Here is a 17,500-nt window from a genome sequence, read left to right on the forward strand (position 1 = left end):
TCTGGGAGGGGGGGGGGGGGGGGGGGGGGGGACTAAAATGAAGATCCTGTTTATTTCATTTTTAAATATTTGATAGCCCGATTACCTAGTTAGTATATTTTACTTGACTTCATTTGGCATTGTGACCTATTGGTACGTCTAAGAGGCTATTTCATCTGTTATAATAAAGAATTGTTATTTTAGCCCTGCAGCCCGTTCTTCGTGATGTTTAAATTTGAACTCACCTTGCACAGTCTTGAGGTACTCAATGGTGTCCTCTACAGGTTTTGGAATGATGTGACCCGTGTTCTCTTTGATTCTGGGGGGCGAGAGATGGGGTTGGACAATGTTACTAACAATGATGGCGGCAACAATGATAACGATGATGATGATGGTGGTGGTGGTCGTTGAAATAAAGAGATGATGATGTCAGTGGTGGTGAAGAAGATGAAGATGATGATGATGATGATGATAATGATTATGATGTTGAAGATGTTGTTGTTGCTGCTGCTGCTGCTGCTGCTGATGATGATGATGATGATGAATCTCGAAAAATAGCCATAGACATGAAGACAGCGTCGCAGCAGAGGGTTAAAGGTCGAGGTTGTGCCAGGAATGTGGCCCGTCCTCGGGGGTCACGCAGCCTCGGGGGGGTCACACACAGTGGAATTGTGACAAGGAGATATAACGGGGTGTGTGACCATTGTGATGTGAGCGTTGGACTGGATAATGGATTATATTAATATGAAGGATACAGTCTGACAAAAAGCATTCTTTTCTTTTTTTTTTTTCCATTTTGGTCAGTAATCTCTACCTTGAAATATAAATTGATTGGAATGACCCTCCCCTCAACTTGCTGGCTAGTCTCAAATAAGAGTCGTCAAAGATGTGTTAGGGTTGACAGATTCATTTTGTCTGGTTTATTTGTTTGTTTGTTTTATTTGTTTTGAATTTGTGTTTATTGTTGTTCTTGTTGATTTTGTTCGTTTGCTTGGTTAGTTCGTTTTGATGGTTTTGCTTTTGTTTTGGGAAGGTGGGGGGGGGGGGGGTGGGTGGGTTGTATTTATCATTAATTGTGTGTGTAAGTGTGTGTGTGTGTGTGTGGGTGTGGGGAGGGGGTATTTTGCTTTCATGGATTGGTTAACGCATGTCATGGTCATGATATTAACTTTTTAGCACAAACGACTTCAAGAAATAAACGGAATTTTGTATAGGATTTTTAGTTGGATTTGAAAGGCTGATAATTCTTAGCAGGTCATTTTATCGATAGATATAGTTTTTTTTTTTATTTTATTATTATTTTTTTTTTTCTCTTCTCTCTGGTCAAAATGTGAAAAGTGATTTGTTAGAGTACGGCAGCATTAATTATATAATTGGACGGGACTCATCAGAGACTGGGTGTAAGTGCTCATCAAAATCAGGGATGCCCATGCCATAAACCCTTCTTTTTTTACGCACAAGCCAACACTTGCCCGATTGGTCTAAAAAAAATCTAAAAGTTCAGATGTTTATTGTCAAGTGCAGCTATGTGGTCAAGTGGTATGACACTCGCTTTCGGATCGGAAGGTCTTGGGTTCGACGCATAGTTGAGTCCTTGAAAAAGACTCTTTACTCGCATTCTCTCACCGTACTCAGGTGTAAAATGAGTACCTGGCCGTTAACAGCGTTGTCTCTGTCCCAAAAAAATTGTAATATCGCCTAACAGTACAGGCGTCATGTCTCGTCCTACATGTAATGTGTTGCTGTTGGCCAGTGACTCATTGTAAAGCGTTTTGAGCATTTGCAGTGGATATTGCACTATACAAAAGCTCAATTATTATTATTATTATTATTATTATTATTATTATTATTATTATTATTATTATTATTATTATTATTATTATTATATAAGTAATAAAAATTATTTGGGCTCAATTTTGCTTTCTGGAAATAATGAGGATGAATTATTTCCACCCTGACTGTCCAGTATATAAGGAATAAATTAGAACAAACATACAAACGATTTTAGACCTTTTCAGTTTCAATTTCAGGTCACAATATTTTGAGAGCGAGTAAATTACACCAACAGAAGAAAAAAATCACTTCTTTTTTATATCAGTTTACCAACCAGAACTGATGAGCTTTATATGCCGTGCACTAAAAAACAAAAAACAAAAAACAAAAACAAAACAAAACAACATTACAAACAACAGACAAAAAAAAAAAATAAAACAAAGCAAAACAAAAACAAACAAAAAAAAAAAAAAACACACATAATTTTAAAGTTTTCTGGCCAATTTTTTTTAAAAATATGTTTTTTCAGAGTTCGGCCGAATTGTCATCATCGACAACAATAACAGTACAATAATGATCAGCACGCATATGAGTGGTGCCTACATAATAATTAATAATGACAAGTGGGGGCCGGCCATCCATTAATTTTCATAACTCATAACATTATTCGTGTTTTAGAAAAATATCCAAGCCAAGTATCGTTCATCACGCAATCTATGCGTTTCAGATTAACACTTAATCTTTGAAAAACGAAAAAAACCCAAAAAAGCCCGAATGAGCCTTAAATCGAAAAGCTGTTTTATAATAAAATTATTTCGTACATGTTACATTGTCAAAACATTCTTAATAGCAATAGCGCGGGGCAGTTTTCTTGTCTTTAAAAAAAAATAAAAAAATAAAAGAACCCCCCACCCCAAAAAAAAAAAAATAACCAAAAACCCCAAAAAATATCCAAACACACAAAAAAAAAAAATAAACAAACAAAAAAACAAAACAAAAACAAAACAACAAAAAAAAACAAAAAAACAACAAAAAACAAAAAAACAAAAACAAAACAAAATAGACCCCACCAAAACCCGACCGAATATGTCTCGTTTTAAATCTCTTTACGAGACTAAAACACAATCGTGCGCGGTACATATTTGACTCTGTATGTAATTGCACAACAAACACATTTATAGGCTGGTGTCTCAGCGAACATCGACCTGTGTCAAATATTTCGAATTACCCTTTTAAAAGCAAGAGTGAATCCCTTTCATTTCCAATCATAACTTTCCCCCAGAATGGGAGCGATCCATATTCATGTTTTTCGTCTAAACCTAGTCATCGATCACATGATTTGTTGTGTACAACGATTGTCCATTTCTCTATAAATGTAAACACGCTGCTTGTTTATGAAAGTTGTAAACATACCCATGAGTCATGCTGAGCAGAATGGCAAATTGTGACGTTGGATATTTCTCAAATTGTGAACACTTGTCACTATGTGGGTCATTGTTGCAATGTGACCAATGACGTCGAGCACGCGGAAAGGTAATATAGATCATTTCCATTCATTTACGTAAGTTTGTGTGGCATGAACGTTACTGCGCTCTTGGTGAACACAGGAAGGTTTGAGATTGGGTGAAATTATAATCGATCACCCCCCCCCCTCCCCACTAGTGCCGCGCTGAGGACCGGACCGAGGACCGGTCCCACGGTCTTTTAGCTGTGAACCGTGGTCTGGTCCCAAAGAGGAAGACCGCCGGCGGTCCTCACTTCTTATCACCTTTCAACGCCATACTACTTCCCCAGCGATTCGTTGCCTCGGTCCTTTGCCTATCTTCCACCAATCACCACCCATCCCACTTAATTAATCGCACCCACCCCCCTTTGCCATACACTAAACGACACAGACGACCATAGAGGCAGACGACCACCTCCCTCCACTCCGCAAACCGCCCTTTCGTGTGTGAGATGGGGGGAACAGGAGGCGCACGCCTTGGACGATTCCATTATACGGGGTAAATTTCAAAATTTACTACACCATAATGATCGCAATGACAATGATCTATGATGAAGGCATGACCCCTCTTCTCTAATGGGTTATTGTTTGAAATGAATGTGACTACTAAAGATGTGTGTGTGTGTGTGTGTGTGTGTGTGTGTGTGTGTGTGTGTGTGTCTCAAACCTAGCAAGTTGCAAGTCTGATTTTTTGTTTTCTTTTGTCCATCTCTTGTCGCCACTCCTTTCTATCGCATTGTTGTCATTTAAAATAATACAATAATTAAAATTTCGTTTGGTGTTTTAACTAATCAAATAATATGAGTTTCATTAGTTTCTTCCTTCCAAAAAAACCAGTTATAACGTCTGTATTTTTAAAAGGTCCAATAGAATATTTGGGGACCCCGATAGCTCAGTTGATAGAGCACTCTCTTTATACGCAAAGGGCCAGAGATCGATCCCGGGTGCAGTCGAGTTTTTTTCTGAATCCCTGTCTACTCAGCAGTGAATGGGTAGCTGGGTTTGTTAGATCTGGCGAAAAGTCACCATCGACCCCACTTATTACTTATTACTTATTACCGCATCCACCCCCTCTTATTAAACTTCACGTCTCTCTCTTACTCTTCAATGCTCGCTGCCTTCTCATGTGTGTGTGTGTGTGTGTGTGTGGGGGGGGGGGTAGGAGTTGCGTGTGTGTATAAACGCCACGAACAACTCGATCAACGCCTTGGGTGATTCCATTATCTCCGTTAATGGGGATAAATTTCAAATTTTATTCACGCTAAATTATCGAAGTAACAATGAAGTACTGTGATCAAATAAAGAAGGCATCACCCTCTTCTCTAATTAGGTTACAATTTGAAATGAGTGTGACTACGTGTGTTTTACTCCTGTAGACCACGGTTTTCATCGTGTAGCGGTCTTTAACGGTTCAAGAATGAACGATCCCATGGTCCCAAAGGTCAAAACGGTCTCTCAAGACTGTTCAATGTCGAAAAGGACCGCCGGTCCTAGGACCGGTCCTTGCGGTTTTCATTTCCCAGGGACCGTAGGACCGTGGTCGTTAAGCTTGCCAAGGACCGCCTCGCACTACTCCCCACCCCCTTTCCAGGAAAGGGTCAATGGATAGACGACAATCGGACTCATCTAGATTTGAGTATTTAGTGAATGCGTTTATCAACAACGAAAAATTATTTTTTTAAAAATTAATATTTTATATAGAGCAAAATCCACTAAACGTGCTCAAAGCGCTTTATAAGGGGTCCCTAGTCAACAGTAACACTAAACATGTAGGAAAGGACATGACGCCTGTAAGGCGAGATTACAATTTTTTTCGGACTGAAAACACGCAGTTAACGGCCAGGTACTCATTTTACACATGAGTACGGTGAGAGAATGTGAGTAAAGAGCCTTTTCCAAGGACTCAACTATGCGCCGAGCGAGGTTCGAACCCAGGACCTTCCGATCCGAAAGCGAATGTCATAGTACGACCACATAGTCGCTACAGGCTCCAGTCCCCAGGGAGTTGAGTAATAAGTACAATTACAAGGATTCCAACATGCGAGACGAGTATCTCAGTGTTGAGGCTTATTATTGTCTAAGGCTTGTGCAATTTATCAGCTTTGTTCATTTTTCGAAATCATTAAACCCCTTAGAAAAGTTTTTGTGTCAGCTTTCCTTAACGTAGGGTGTGCTCTTGTGCTCTGATGAACAAAATTGGCACAGAATTCGTGACCATAATATCCTAATGGGGAACAAAAGTGTGATGTAAAAAAAAAAACAAAACAAACTGGTTCCCATCTCCCCCCCCCCCCACCCCCTTCTCGTGATGTAACGCAATTAAAAATAGTACCAATAGAATTCCACATATCTTCTTGGAGGAATGAGATTAATAAAACACCATAGAGCGCATCGAGCATGGCGACACGGAGAAAATGCGTTAAATAATATAAATTATGCATATTCCTTTTAGTCATGACATAACAGTGTCGATGAATTAATGAGGCACATCCATGCCTGTGACAAGACCAAAGCCCAGTTGTCCTCCTCTCACCTCACCCATATAAATTATAAAACCCCTGGGGTCTGATTCATGGAGCGGGACTACGACGATAGTCCTAGACTAAATCCGTTGTCTCAGACTAAAAGGCGTTGTAAGATATTCATGAAGCCGGACTACGCGAAGTCTTAGACTAAACGAGGGACTAAACGGGTGAAATTTACACCCGCGATTTAGCAGGTGTAAATATCGTAGTCTGAGACTAAATTTCAAAATCAAAATATGTCCTCTACGCTGGGGGAAGTAATTGTACAGCGATTAGAACAAGAATACCCGACAGTTTTTGATTTTATATTTATTTCTATTTATTTATTTATTTATTTTTTGGTTTTGTTTATTTTATTTTCTTTACTTTTCTCGAAGATTCGACAATCGCACATACACTCCTCATCTTGCCCATTCAAAACACTCTGCAGGGACTCCTCCTCCTCCCCCCCCCCCCCCCCAACACACAGTTTCATAGTAACTTCCTCCTCCTCCTCCTCCTCCTCCTCCTCCTCCTACTACTACTACTACTACTACTACTACTGTTGCTGCTACTTTCACTATTATCATTACTCCTACTACTACTACAACTACTACTACCACTACTACTACTACTACTACTACTACTACTACTACTGCTGCTGTTGCTGCTACTACAACTACAACTTCTACAACAACAACAACAACTACTACTACTACTACTTCTAGTACTATTACTACTACTACTAATACTACTATTACAACTACTACCATTACTACTACTACTACTACTACTACTACTACTACTACTAGGTACTACTTCTAGTACTACTACTACTACTACTACTACTACTACTACTACTACTACTACTACTACTACTACTACTACTACTACTACTATACTAATACTACTATTACAACTATACTACCATTACTACTACTACTACTACTACTACTACTACTACTACTACTACTACTACTACTACTACTACTACTACTACTACCATTACATTTCTTTTATGTCTTTTATCGTCCATTATTTTCTAGAAATTTCACGTCTCTCACTGGCCTTATCATTTCTATCACACCGCGCTAACGAATCGTTCACACTCCAACCATCGTTGAGTACAGACGATGCAATTTATACTGCATTTCATCTTATTTGTTTTCAACGTTTATTTGTTTATTGTTGTGCCGACGAAGGGTTTGTACCCGAAACGCCCATTGTCTGTATTGTTTCCACCGATTCCTCTCCATCATCACTCTTTCGTTAGTATTTTCGGGACCCCATGCTTCAGGCAGCGCCCACCGCTCTCTACTTAGAACAATGCTACACCGTGGATAAGAATCATTTAAGTGCCATCGTTATTTATATTTACTAAAAACATTACACACACACACATTCTCAAACAATTTTTACACCCCTAAACTTGTCTCACACTATTTTTATTTGTGGGGAAAAAACAACAAAACAAAAAAAATAAAACGATCAAAACAAACACGAAGAAGAAATAGATGTGCCACTTCCTATGACACATGCGCAGCTGGAAAAGTAACACATTTCTATGACGTGTTGTGGTACGTTTCCGAGGAATCCCCAGTTAAAAATAGATTGACCTCTGTAGTCTGAGACTTCGCAAGCGTAGTCAGAGACTTGATAGTCAGGGACGAAGTCTGACTCCATGAATAGCTTACTTTCCGTAGTCTCTGACTTCCCAAAGTCTTAGACTACAAAGTCTCAGACTTTGCTATAGTCTGAGACTACCATAGTCCCGCTCCATGTATCAGACCCCTGGTAATCTCCCCGTGGCACAGGGCACGCGGGACAGCAGGTGGCCAAGACAGATGGAGACGATTCAGAAACTACTATAGAGTATTCTTAGTAAGTAATGAGACGGTTACATGTTAAGTGGGGCGATATACGCTGCCATGCTATGTGGTCTTGTGGTATGACACTCGCTTTCGGATCGGAAGGGTCCTGGGTTCGAGCCTCACTAGGCGCATAATTGAGTCATTGGAAAAGGCTCTTTACTCACTTTCTCTCACCGCACTCAGGTGTATAATGAGTACGTACCTGGCCGTTAACAGCGTTGTCTCTGTCCGAAAAAAAAATTGTAATATCGCCTAACAGGCGTCGTGTCTCGATCTACATGTTACGTGTTGCTGTTGGTCAGGGACCACTTGTAAAGCGCTTTGAGCACGTTTAATGGATATTGCGCTGCTATATAAAATCTCAAGTATAGTCCAAAGGTACGCGAGGACGTCTTAAGACTAAAGACATAATCAAAGAGAATAAAAACCACCAGGTGCATTTTTCAATATATCAATAAATAAAAAGTTAATATTGGTGCATTTACACAGCGCAATATCCACTGTATGTGCTCAAAGCGCTTTACAAGGGTCCCAAACCAAGAGCAACTCTTAACATGTGATATGAGATAATTTTTTAAAATAACTTTTTTGGGGGGTTTTCGTACGTTGTCAGCGGCTAGGCCGGGTCCTCATTTTACACCTGAGTGCGGTGAAAGAATGTGAATAAAGAGCATTTTCCGAGGACGGAACTTTGCGCCGCCAGGGCGGTACTCGTAACAGGCACCTATTGACCAGAATGTGAGTGTCATACAACACAACCACAAATTCGAATAGATTATAATTGAGGCCGTTTTTGTGATATTTGACACACACACACACACACACACACATACATACACACACAGAGAGAGAGAGAGAGAGAGAGAGAGAGAGGGAGAGAGAGAGAGAGAGAGAGAGAGGGCGGGGGAGAGAGAGAGAGAGAGAGAGAGAGAGAGAGAGAGAGAGAGAGAGAGAGAGAGAGAGAGAGAGAGACCCAACAAAAAAAAATCAAAAGAAAATAAATCAAGCAAACAAAATTCAAATCAAAACACAAACTTCAATACAAAGTTATTTTGTAAAACCGGATAGGAAATTTAAAAAAAAAGGTTGCCCACAGAACACAACCCCCCCCCCCCCCTTCCCAAAAAAAAATAATCAATGGGGGAAGAAAATTGACCACCAAGGGACAATACAATGGTCAGACTGTATGTCTGGCTGGTGCTTAGGATTTTCAAAATGGCGGCCCCTAGCTGACGCCTCGTCATTTTTTGCATTCGTAATTTTGTGCTGCCAGATGTAATTCTTCAATAATCTTTTTAAAATTTCAATTCTTTGAATCTTAAATTTACGACGTTTTTGTTGGGTTTTTTTCGACCACGGATGCAGATTTACGACCAAGAGGTCAAATTCACGACTTAACGACCTTGTTGGACACCCTGTATGTAGAATTGTGTGATACAACCAAGTCATTTTTTGTTCGTCCTTTTTTTTGTTGTTTTATTATTAATTTCTTTCACAATCAATAAGCAGTCATTTAACTCACCACATTCAGCACACTTTAATCGTGGGCAAGGCTGGGCGGGGTTAACCACAAGCCACTTTTACCAATACTACAACAACAGGCTTAGCATAGATTGAGTTGCAGACCACCCAGTTGTTGGAAATTATTTTATGTACGTACGTATGTATGTAAAGGTGGAATGAGAGAGATAATAGACATCGGTAATACAATTATTATGGCTGAGGTTATATCTATTATTGTAGTTTGTAGTTATTGTGGCCGTGGTTGTATATATAGGAAGGACGGTTACCGATTCCATGGAAAATGATATTGTGCTAGATAAACAAACATACAAAACAAATAATAATAATTTTAAAAAAACAATAACGACGACGACGACGACGATGATGATGATGACGATAATAATAGATAATAATAATAATAAAAATAATAATAATAATAATAATAATAATAATAATAATAATAATAATAATAATAATAATAATAAAAGGGTAGGAAGGAACAATTAAATAAATAATAAATTCATTATCAGTTGAAACTGTTCTTTAGGGTCTATCTCAGGAAAAGACTTTAGTTAACCAAGGCGTCAGCGAACCGCAGTGCAAGACCGCAAATAATATAACAGAAGGAGTTAAGTTTCCTGCTCATGGAAAAAAAACTAAAACGGTCAGCGGGACTTTAACTTGAATCTTCCAGTAAACTCGGGTCTTATCGCCCCTAGATAGTTACTCTTTTGCCAACCACAACTAGTGAGCTATAATTTGATCGACACTCTCACTGTCTATATATTATTATCAATAAGTGGTCTCGTGCGGCTATGTGGTCTTGTGGTATGACACTCGCTTTCGGATCGGAAGGTCCTGGATTCCAGCCTCGCTCGGTGCATATTCGATTCCTTGGAAAAGGCTCTCTACTCACATTCTCTCACCGTAGTCAGGTGTAAAATGAGTACATGACTGGCCGTTAACAGCGCTCTCTCTGTCCGAAAACATGTAATATCGCGTAATAAGCGTCATGTCTCGTTCTACATGTCACGTGTTGCTGTTGGTCAGGAACCCTTGTAAAGTCCTTTGAGCACGTTTAGTGGATATTGCGCTATATAAAAGCTCAAGTATCAATATACATGCTTTTAAAAGAGTGTCTGTCTGTCTGTCCGGTCGGGTAAAGAAAGGCATGGATTACAGTGGGTATTTACTACAGCTGGTTATAGTTTTAGGTACGAGGTGTGGTTAATTGGTTTTACCGTAAGACAGGTGGTAGTAGGTCTTTTCTACAGCAAGAATTGTAGGTCAATGACGTACGAAGGTGTGCGATTGTAGGAGTCTGAGTATTGTATTTAATGAATTTGTGTGTTTGTGTGTGTGTGTGTGTGTGTGTGTGTGTGTGTGAGAGAGAGAGAGAGAGAGAGAGAGCGAGAGACATAGTCAGAGATAGATAGATAGACATATATATATATATATATATATATATATATATATATTATATAGAGAGAGAGAGAGAGAGAGAGAGAGAGAGAGAGAGAGAGAGAGAGAGAGAGAGAGAGAGAAAGAGATAGAGAGAGAGAGAGAAAGAAAGAGGAAGCAGAGAGAGAGAGAGAGAGAAAGCACAGAGAAAGAGAGTGAGAGAGAGAGAGAGAGAGAGAGAGAGAGAGAGAGAGAGAGAGAGAGAGAGAGAGAGAGAGAGAGAGAGAGAGAGAGAGAGAGAGTTGTATAGCACGCCAGGATTTGACTCTATTACCGCGAATATTATAATTTAACATTGGTGATTGAAGCGATCAGAAATGCCATCACAAACAGATTTGATATTGAAATCTGCCTGAGAAAAATCCGAACTTCAAAGAAACCGAGGAGTACAAAAAGGCCATATACTTTGCATACGACTTCGCCTGTATGACATAGAAATTTGTATTTATATAAATCGTCATAAATTGATCATCGGCCAGGAAGAAGAAAAAAGAAGAAAGAAAGAAAGAAAGAAAGAAAGAAAGAAAGAAGGAGAAAAAAAAAGAATAAAATAAAAAATAAACAAACAAAAAACAAAATCAAAAGACTGAAACAAGACCAAAAACGAAGGAACAATCTGGCCCATCGAATGATCAAACTCAAACTAACTAGTTGAGGTTGGGAGGCGGGTGCGCTACAATCATGCTTACGATAAACGATAAATTAAGATAGAATCAACCCCCCCACCCCCTCCTTAAAATTGAAGAGAGATCAGTACATAAACGTAGAATGCGTTAGCAGCGCAATGGCCGGTAAAAATTCTAGTTCCTACCTAACTATCCAATAAGGCTGGATTAGGGTGGATTTGCTTTACATCTCGTGAAATTTTTGGAGATTGAGAGCAGCTTCTTTTCACGTAGATACCAGCCTTGAACATTCCAAGGAGGTATCTGAAAAATTGTTCTGACAACAACATTAACAAAAGTTAAAAAAAAAAAAATTAACAAAAGGTAGTGTTAAAAAAGGCACCTCGTTTTTATAGTCCGTCTGCGATGCCAAAGAATTTAAAAACCCCAATAAGAAAATTATCAGCCTTTAAAACCCAACTACTAATCCTGTACAAAATTCCGTTTATTTCTTGAAGTTATTTGTGCTGAAAAGAAAATATCATGACCATGATATGCATTAACCAATCGATGAAATAAAAATAGAGGACTGTTGTAATGGACTATTTTGTGTGTCTTGGTTTCAAAGCACAGTGGAATCCGTATACAGTCGACATTTAAAGTCCCACATTTTCTGTTCTTTATCTAAGTATGTAAATATCTTCCATCGGTTATGGATAAAGTTAACCTTGCTTAAAGTCAACCAACCTTTCTGGTCCGGCGGTGTTGGCTTTAGCAGAATTCCACTGTACTTCCGTTATCACAATGAGACCATAACAATTTGGGCAGGGTACTCATAAACATATTTATTCATTTTAAAGATGATCCCCAATAATATACAGCTCGTACATGTTCCAATTTTTAAAAAAATGTTATGAAGCTAGACGGCGATGATATGTAGGGTGTTAAAGTAAAAATATACCAATTTATCTTTCATACCTACATAGGTTGAATCATTGTCCTATTTTAACGAGGATGACACCGTAACGTTAATCACCTCACATAGTTACCATCGTTCATTGACACCACAGGAAAAGGCCAATACCCGCTTTACTAAAACAAACTCGGGAGAACTTCACTCGTGAGTCTCGAAATTATAATGACAATGATCGTAAACACCAACACGAGGCAACGACCTCGTTTTTTTACCACTTTCCTCTCGAATCCAGCTCATAATAGCTGAGAATACTCCGTTCCAAAACCTGTACTCACGAATCATCACAAATTATTCGAAGCCTGAAATGTTGTGCCTTGTTTGTTTTGTCTTTAAAAAAAAATTGTCCTGTTTTTTAGTGCCTAAGGGATTATTTTCTAACGTACGCTATGAATTTCAAATATTAAAGTCACAGACCAAACCATTTAATTTAATTACAATGGCGAATTCATATTATCTTCTCCGCATAATATGTAGTGAAAACTTGAGTTTCTTTTATATGGTGACAAAATATTCATTAAATGTGCCCAAGTCAAAAGCAACACTTAACATGTTGAACGGAAAATGACGGTTGTAAGGCGCTATTACATTATATTTTTCGACAAATATTTCGACAGATACAACGCTGTTTCAAGCCAGGTACTCAATTTTCACATGAGTACAGTGAGTAAAGAGACTTCTCCAAGGACTCAGGTTTGCTGCTACCCCACTGTGGGACTGGAACCAGTGACATATCGGCCCGAAGACGAGTGTCCTGCCAAAAGATCGACACAAAACCAATCAAAACCGAGTGAAAACAAGTAATTAGAAAGTACTGCACTGTAGTACGATGCATAATCCTACTTCAATTTCTGCATAAAGAATGCTGGTTAGCGTTCTTGAGAAATACAATTCACCACCAATTATTGTTTTGATTGGATAACCTGGACGATTCCGACTGACGTCATACGCCTGTCAGATGGGTTATTGCTTCTTCTTGAATTACCTTTAGTCCCTCCGCATTCTCGTCTGCCTCACTAAGGTCATATTTTCAATTTTCGCGTTTCATAAAAAACATGTGTAGATGAGTTATTTTGGCCTTTGACGACAGCATGCAATAACATTTTAATTCCAAATTACTGGCGCTGATATAACCTAAATGTGTTGCAAGCGCCGTAAAACCCTTAAAAACAAACAAACAATTCCAAATTAACACAAATAATATAGTTTTGAGAAATATAATGCTGAAAATTGCTCTCTTGAGATGTTTTCAAACATTCGGACTGAACAGTCGTGCAATGACAAAATACATTACGATATTATTTTTTTTTACTTTGAAAAAAAAAAAAGGGGGGGGGGGGGGGGGGGGGGGGAGAAGAAGTCGCATGTTTTAAGGCTTTCTTGACAGGCTGGGAGGGGAAAGGGGTCAGGGGGAGTAAAGAGTAGCATTAATCACTCACGTATAAAGTAAAGATTCCGTTGAAAATGAGAGAGAAAAAAATGTGTATTTAGTCATTATACGGCATTATCATGACCCCTTGGATGAGATGTGCTTTGTACTCACTCTAAGAGGGAAAGGCCAAACTGCTGTGCTTTCTTCTCTTCCCTGGGAGCGCTGTCAACTGGGCTGGATAGGCGATTCCTTTCTACCTTTTTGGCGTCGAATCTGGAGTGAAGTGAGATGGAGGAAAATGAAAGAGAATGATGATACTTTATAGTGATAGTGATGATAATGACCGTGACAACGGTGAATAGGATAATAATTATATTGATGATGATGATGAAGATGATGATGATGACGACGACTATGATGATGATGATGATGATGATGATGATGATGATGATGATGATGATGATGATGACCACCGCTCTATTATAACAATGTAAATGAGTTGCATGCTTTTATCTAAAACAGACGTTAGAAATATATTGATAAACAGATAGATAGATGAATAATAGATGGGCAGATAGGCAGGTAAGCAGGTAAGCAGATAGACAAACAACTAGAAAGAGGCCGAAGAATTAATTTAATATTTAAAAAAAAACAAGAGACGCTAATATCCGTTGAGTTTAACGCAGCTTGACTTTGACGAAAGTCAGAGACTGTTACCAAACCCCAGGCGCCACGGAAGAAGATTATAATAATGGTGGGGCATACTCTATTCCTTGGGAAAGGTAAGGGGAGCGGGGTGACGAAAATTAATTTCAAACATCGTTTTCCTTTCACTGCCAGCCATTCTTACGCTTGGTTGGTTCTGTGCCCCCCCCCCCCCCCCTCCCCCACTCCCACTCCATCTCCATCTGCGAGTGTCCCCATTACTAGACGTAAATTATGTGACTTCATTCTTCGCAGACGAGATTCCATTTTACACAAAACTCTGACCTGACAACATACATGGGCGATATAAAGGACAAGAAAAAACAAACTCTTGCGTTTTTATAAAGCGAAATATTCATTAATTATGCTCAAGGCGCTTTACAAGGGGTCGAAACCAACAGCAACACCAAATACGTAGGGCTATACAACAGGTCTTACATCTATTTCGACAAAGACAATGCTATTGCCGGCCAGACAGTCATTTTACATATTTATTATGAGTACGGTAAGAGAATGTGAGTAAAGAGTATTTTCGTAGATTAAACTTTGCGCCGCTCGGGAGAGGAGGAGGAGGAGGAAAAGGGGGGATTGGGGGGGGGGGGGTGGACTGGAACAGGGTACGTGGAGTCCGAAGGTAAATGTTTCACCATTGGACCACCGAGTGGCAATCCCTCGATACAAAATAAGGTCCAAGCCACCACACAACTCCAGTGTTTCAGGTCAAGCCTTTTAATCTTTTAGACGAATGATCTATTTAACCAGTTAACTGTCGCACCCTGGAAAGGTAAATGTATTTTAAAATTTGGCCAGAACGCTCCATTTAAAATAGCGACCGATATAAACAGAGATGCCTACTTGAAATTTCAAAAATTCGTAGTTTCCAATGAAAAAAAAAGAAAAAGCCACCTTAAATAGCTTTAGAAATAAACAATTTGCCTTGAGCATGATCCAAAAAAAAATGCTCCAAATGCATGAATATAGGTTCTAAAGAACTAAACTTTCCTTTTCAACCAGATTTATTGAGTCAAAGAAGCGAATGTTATTCTGTAGCTGGAGTCAAAATTCGTATTTCTACGAATTTTTTATAGTACTAGGCAGGTCTGGATATAAATGACAAACTCTCGAACTTGGGACCTCGCGAGGTCCAAGATTTGAGAATTTTTGCCAAGGTGAGGGTCATCTAATCGATATTTGAAAGACGAATTTCCTGGCCAATTTTTTAAATCACATGTCTTTCCAGAGGACGGCAGTTAATTGATGAAATAAAGAGGTCTAATAATTTAATATTAATAGAAATTGTCGTCCAAAGTCACTTTCTCAAAATACCTTTTAAATGCAGGATAGCTCTTTTGTTCTCAAAACCGAAGAATTCACAGTTAGTTTTCAAGTAATGATGAGCAGTGAGCAATGCCTGATCCGATCATGGATTGAAGATACTCTTCAACAGTCGTAACGTCACTTCCTTCCTAATGACGCATGGTAACTTAGTAACACTGGCTCTAAACTATCGGAACAATGGCGGACGCCCGTATGAAATATTTCTCCGGCGAGCATAAAAGCGTATCCAGAGGAAAAAAACCCCCATAAATTTGATCATGTTTTGACTTTTACACATTCTGATCACAAGGCATATGAAAAGTTCTAGCCAGCATGAAGAATAAAAAGTAATGCTTTTCTTTGTTTAGAACCAAGATGGCCGCCGTTGCCGGGCAGTGTGACATCAGACTTTTGAATCCAATTGCCACTTGACGGATATTGGGAACAATAATGAGTTACAATAATAAATATGAACATTTGTAAAACGCAATTTCATAGATTTTCCATGCTCAGTGCACTTCATTCATTTCTCCAACAAACCATGCAGCAGGCAACTAAAAACTAAATTTCCACAATATTCTGTACTAATAGCTTGTTATGCGTTTTTTTGCTACATGTTAATAAGATATTTCATTTGCTTATAGCTAGGCCCTCATTCACACATGTGTCGAGTAGTATAAAACGTATAAAGTGGGGCACAACACCGAAGCTAAACAATTGAGATTATTGTCACCTATCAGGACAATGACAACGCTCAACATTGATTGTCTTTGTTACACAACGAGCCACTACACCACAAATTTCCTCTGGTCGCTAGAGGGAGGTAATGAATGAATGATAAGTAAAGGGTGAAACAAGGAGTAATCTAGGGACGGCACTAAATCACACTGGTTACATGATACGGCCATCAACTCTTACAACTAAGCGGACAGCTAAATAGATATTACGCTTCCCAGACATAGAAAATATTTTGAAACAGTCTCTGGTTTAAGACGATTTGACAAGAAACCCCCCCCCCCCCCCCCCCCCAAAAAAAAAAAAAAAAAAACAACAAAAAAACAAAAAACCAAAAAAAAAAAAAAAAATAAATAAAAAAAACCCAAAAGCTAGATAATTTATATCTTATCCAGCGTATTTTCACGGATTCCAAACGCTCAATAATTCTTCATTGATTCCTCCAACCGGCCATTAGGATCCGTTTCAATTTCATATGGTACAAGACGCCTGTTAAGCTTCCTTTTTCTTCTACTTACACTATCCAACATTGCATATATAGCAAAGTACTCATTCACACTTGAGCTGAGTGCGTTTATGAATGTAAAATTCCTGACCGTAAGATACAAAGCCGGGATCGAGATTTTTTTTTTTCGACCATGGCATGGTTACCCATACGCTCACTATCATTATCATATATTATTTTTATTTTCCATTTTTATCTAATATTCATTTAAATAAACTGATTTGGGTATGAAAAAAAATCCTTATTTAGCCATATCTAGCTCGTCAAATAAACTTAGTAGCATGTCTTACTTGTTAAATTTTCAAAGGAGATAGATAGGCTTGCAAAAATAATATCGAGATCTGATGAAAAGTTAGAGTAAAGTCGAGCCACGCTTGCAAGGGCTTGTGTTCAATTTCAGTGAAATTTTCGTTAGAATACGAAGTTTAATTGACAACGGAAATGGCTGCAATAAAGTAGTTGAAAAGAATGGAAAGAATCTTTTTATTAGAGTTATGTCGTCGTCGTCATCATCACGTTTTTGGTTAATATGTATGTATGTTTTTGTTGTTGCTGTTTTTGTTGTTTTTTTGTTGTTGTTTTTAAAAAAAATAATAATGGGATATCGCTGATGGAAAGAAATAGGCAGGGAAAAGATAGGGAGAGTGAGTGAGTGAATGAAAGAGAGAAAGAAGGAGAGGGAGAGAGAGAGAG

At 38.7% G+C, this 17,500-nt stretch overlaps 1 protein-coding gene across 6 annotated transcripts in view; it reads right to left on the reverse strand.

Annotated features, from left to right (window-relative positions):
* The window catches only part of LOC144968311 (rho GTPase-activating protein 8-like), a 99,018-nt gene that overhangs the window by 6,850 nt on the left and 74,668 nt on the right, over positions 1-17,500 (reverse strand). For 5 of the 6 annotated variants that reach the window (XM_078906552.1, XM_078906549.1, XM_078906551.1 and 2 more), the window contains 2 exons: positions 13,717-13,818; positions 225-298 (listed from right to left, as the gene is read on the reverse strand). In XM_078906552.1, the coding sequence (XP_078762678.1) occupies positions 225-298; positions 13,717-13,818 (176 nt within the window). Of the gene's footprint in view, positions 1-224; positions 299-12,676; positions 12,928-13,716; positions 13,819-17,500 lie in introns of those variants that run through there. The other variant, XM_078906548.1, reaches the window with a different exon arrangement.

This window comes from Berghia stephanieae, chromosome 3, assembly GCF_034508935.2.
Source record: "Berghia stephanieae isolate SIO BIC M18660-M18661 chromosome 3, UCSD_Bste_1.3, whole genome shotgun sequence".
Taxonomy (NCBI): domain Eukaryota; kingdom Metazoa; phylum Mollusca; class Gastropoda; order Nudibranchia; family Aeolidiidae; genus Berghia; species Berghia stephanieae.